At 41.2% G+C, this 1,181-nt stretch overlaps 1 protein-coding gene across 1 annotated transcript in view; it reads left to right on the forward strand.

Annotated features, from left to right (window-relative positions):
- Positions 1 to 393: 393 nt before the first annotated feature.
- Positions 394 to 1,181, forward strand: part of EMH_0080500 (uncharacterized protein) — a gene marked incomplete at both ends in the record, with an annotated part of 2,161 nt that continues 1,373 nt past the window's right edge. Inside the window, 2 exons of the mRNA XM_013500269.1 lie at positions 394 to 405; positions 575 to 694. Of these exons, the coding sequence (XP_013355723.1) occupies positions 394 to 405; positions 575 to 694 (132 nt within the window). The remainder of the gene's footprint in view (positions 406 to 574; positions 695 to 1,181) is intronic.

A 1,181-nucleotide genomic window follows, 5' to 3' on the forward strand; every position in this document is an offset into this window, starting at 1 on the left:
TCGCTAACTGCGTTCGATTGGGACAAACACTCCTCGTAAACCCTAATTTATAAACCCTAAACCCTAAACCATAAACCCTAATTTACAAACCTGCGTTTATAAACCCTCATTTGTAAACCCTAATTCCATAAACCCTTTTTTCTAAACCCTAGTTTCATAAACCCTCATTTTACTCGCTAATTGTGTTCGAATAGGAGAAACATTACTCGTGAACCCTAAACCCTAAACCCTAAACCTTAAACCCTAATTTCATAAACCCTAATTTATAAACCCTAATTAATTAATACTGGTAAACCCTAATTCTTAGACTCTAGTTAATTAATATTAATAAACCCTAATCCATAAACCCTCAAAACCCTAAACCCTAAACCCTAAAACCCTTATAGCATTTTCATGAGAGAACACGTGATAAACCCGTAAACCCTAAACCCTCAACCCCCTAAACCCTAAACCCTAAACCCTAAACCATTTGTAACACGACAAACCCTTTCTTTGACTGTGTGTCTGTGTCTATCCGAACGGCAAGGGTTTAGGGTTTAGGGTTTATGGTTTAGGGTTTAGGGTTTGGGTTCAGGTCGAAGACATAGAAGAAGATATCCCCCCTCTGTTTTCTCCTTTGCTGCGTCTGCCGCTGCAGCAGCAGCAGCAGCAGCAGCAGCAGCACGCAGCAGCAGCAACAGAAAACCCTCCTAGGGTTTATATCGGTGGTTTAGAGCTGAAAGTAGATAAAAACTTTTCTCTCGTGTTTACTACGAAACTACATAACCCTCATTATCTACCCGATATAGCTATGCAGGAAAGAAAACCCTAAACCCTAAACCCTAAACCCTAAACCCTAAACCCTAAACCCTAAACCCTAGGTGTTCGTAGCACCTTCTCCCACCTCGAAACCCTACACCTTCATACTTTTCCTAACTTTTTAATTCTTGTAAACCCTAAACCCTCATAAACCCTAGAGGGCTTCACAAACCCTAAACCCTAAACCCTAAACCCTAGCAGCTCTTTAAACCCTCACAAACCCCAAACCCTTCTAAACCCTCACCCTTGACGAAGCAACTAGCAGCGCTCTCTCCCTCCTCTATATAAAACCCTTTTTTGTATGCAATATATAAGGGTTTAGGGTTTAGGGTTTAGGGTTTAGGGTTTAGGGTTTGGTGTGTTTCAGCTATCAATCGTAGACT

This window comes from Eimeria mitis, genomic scaffold (assembly GCF_000499745.2).
Source record: "Eimeria mitis Houghton genomic scaffold, Emh_scaff5200, whole genome shotgun sequence".
Taxonomy (NCBI): domain Eukaryota; phylum Apicomplexa; class Conoidasida; order Eucoccidiorida; family Eimeriidae; genus Eimeria; species Eimeria mitis.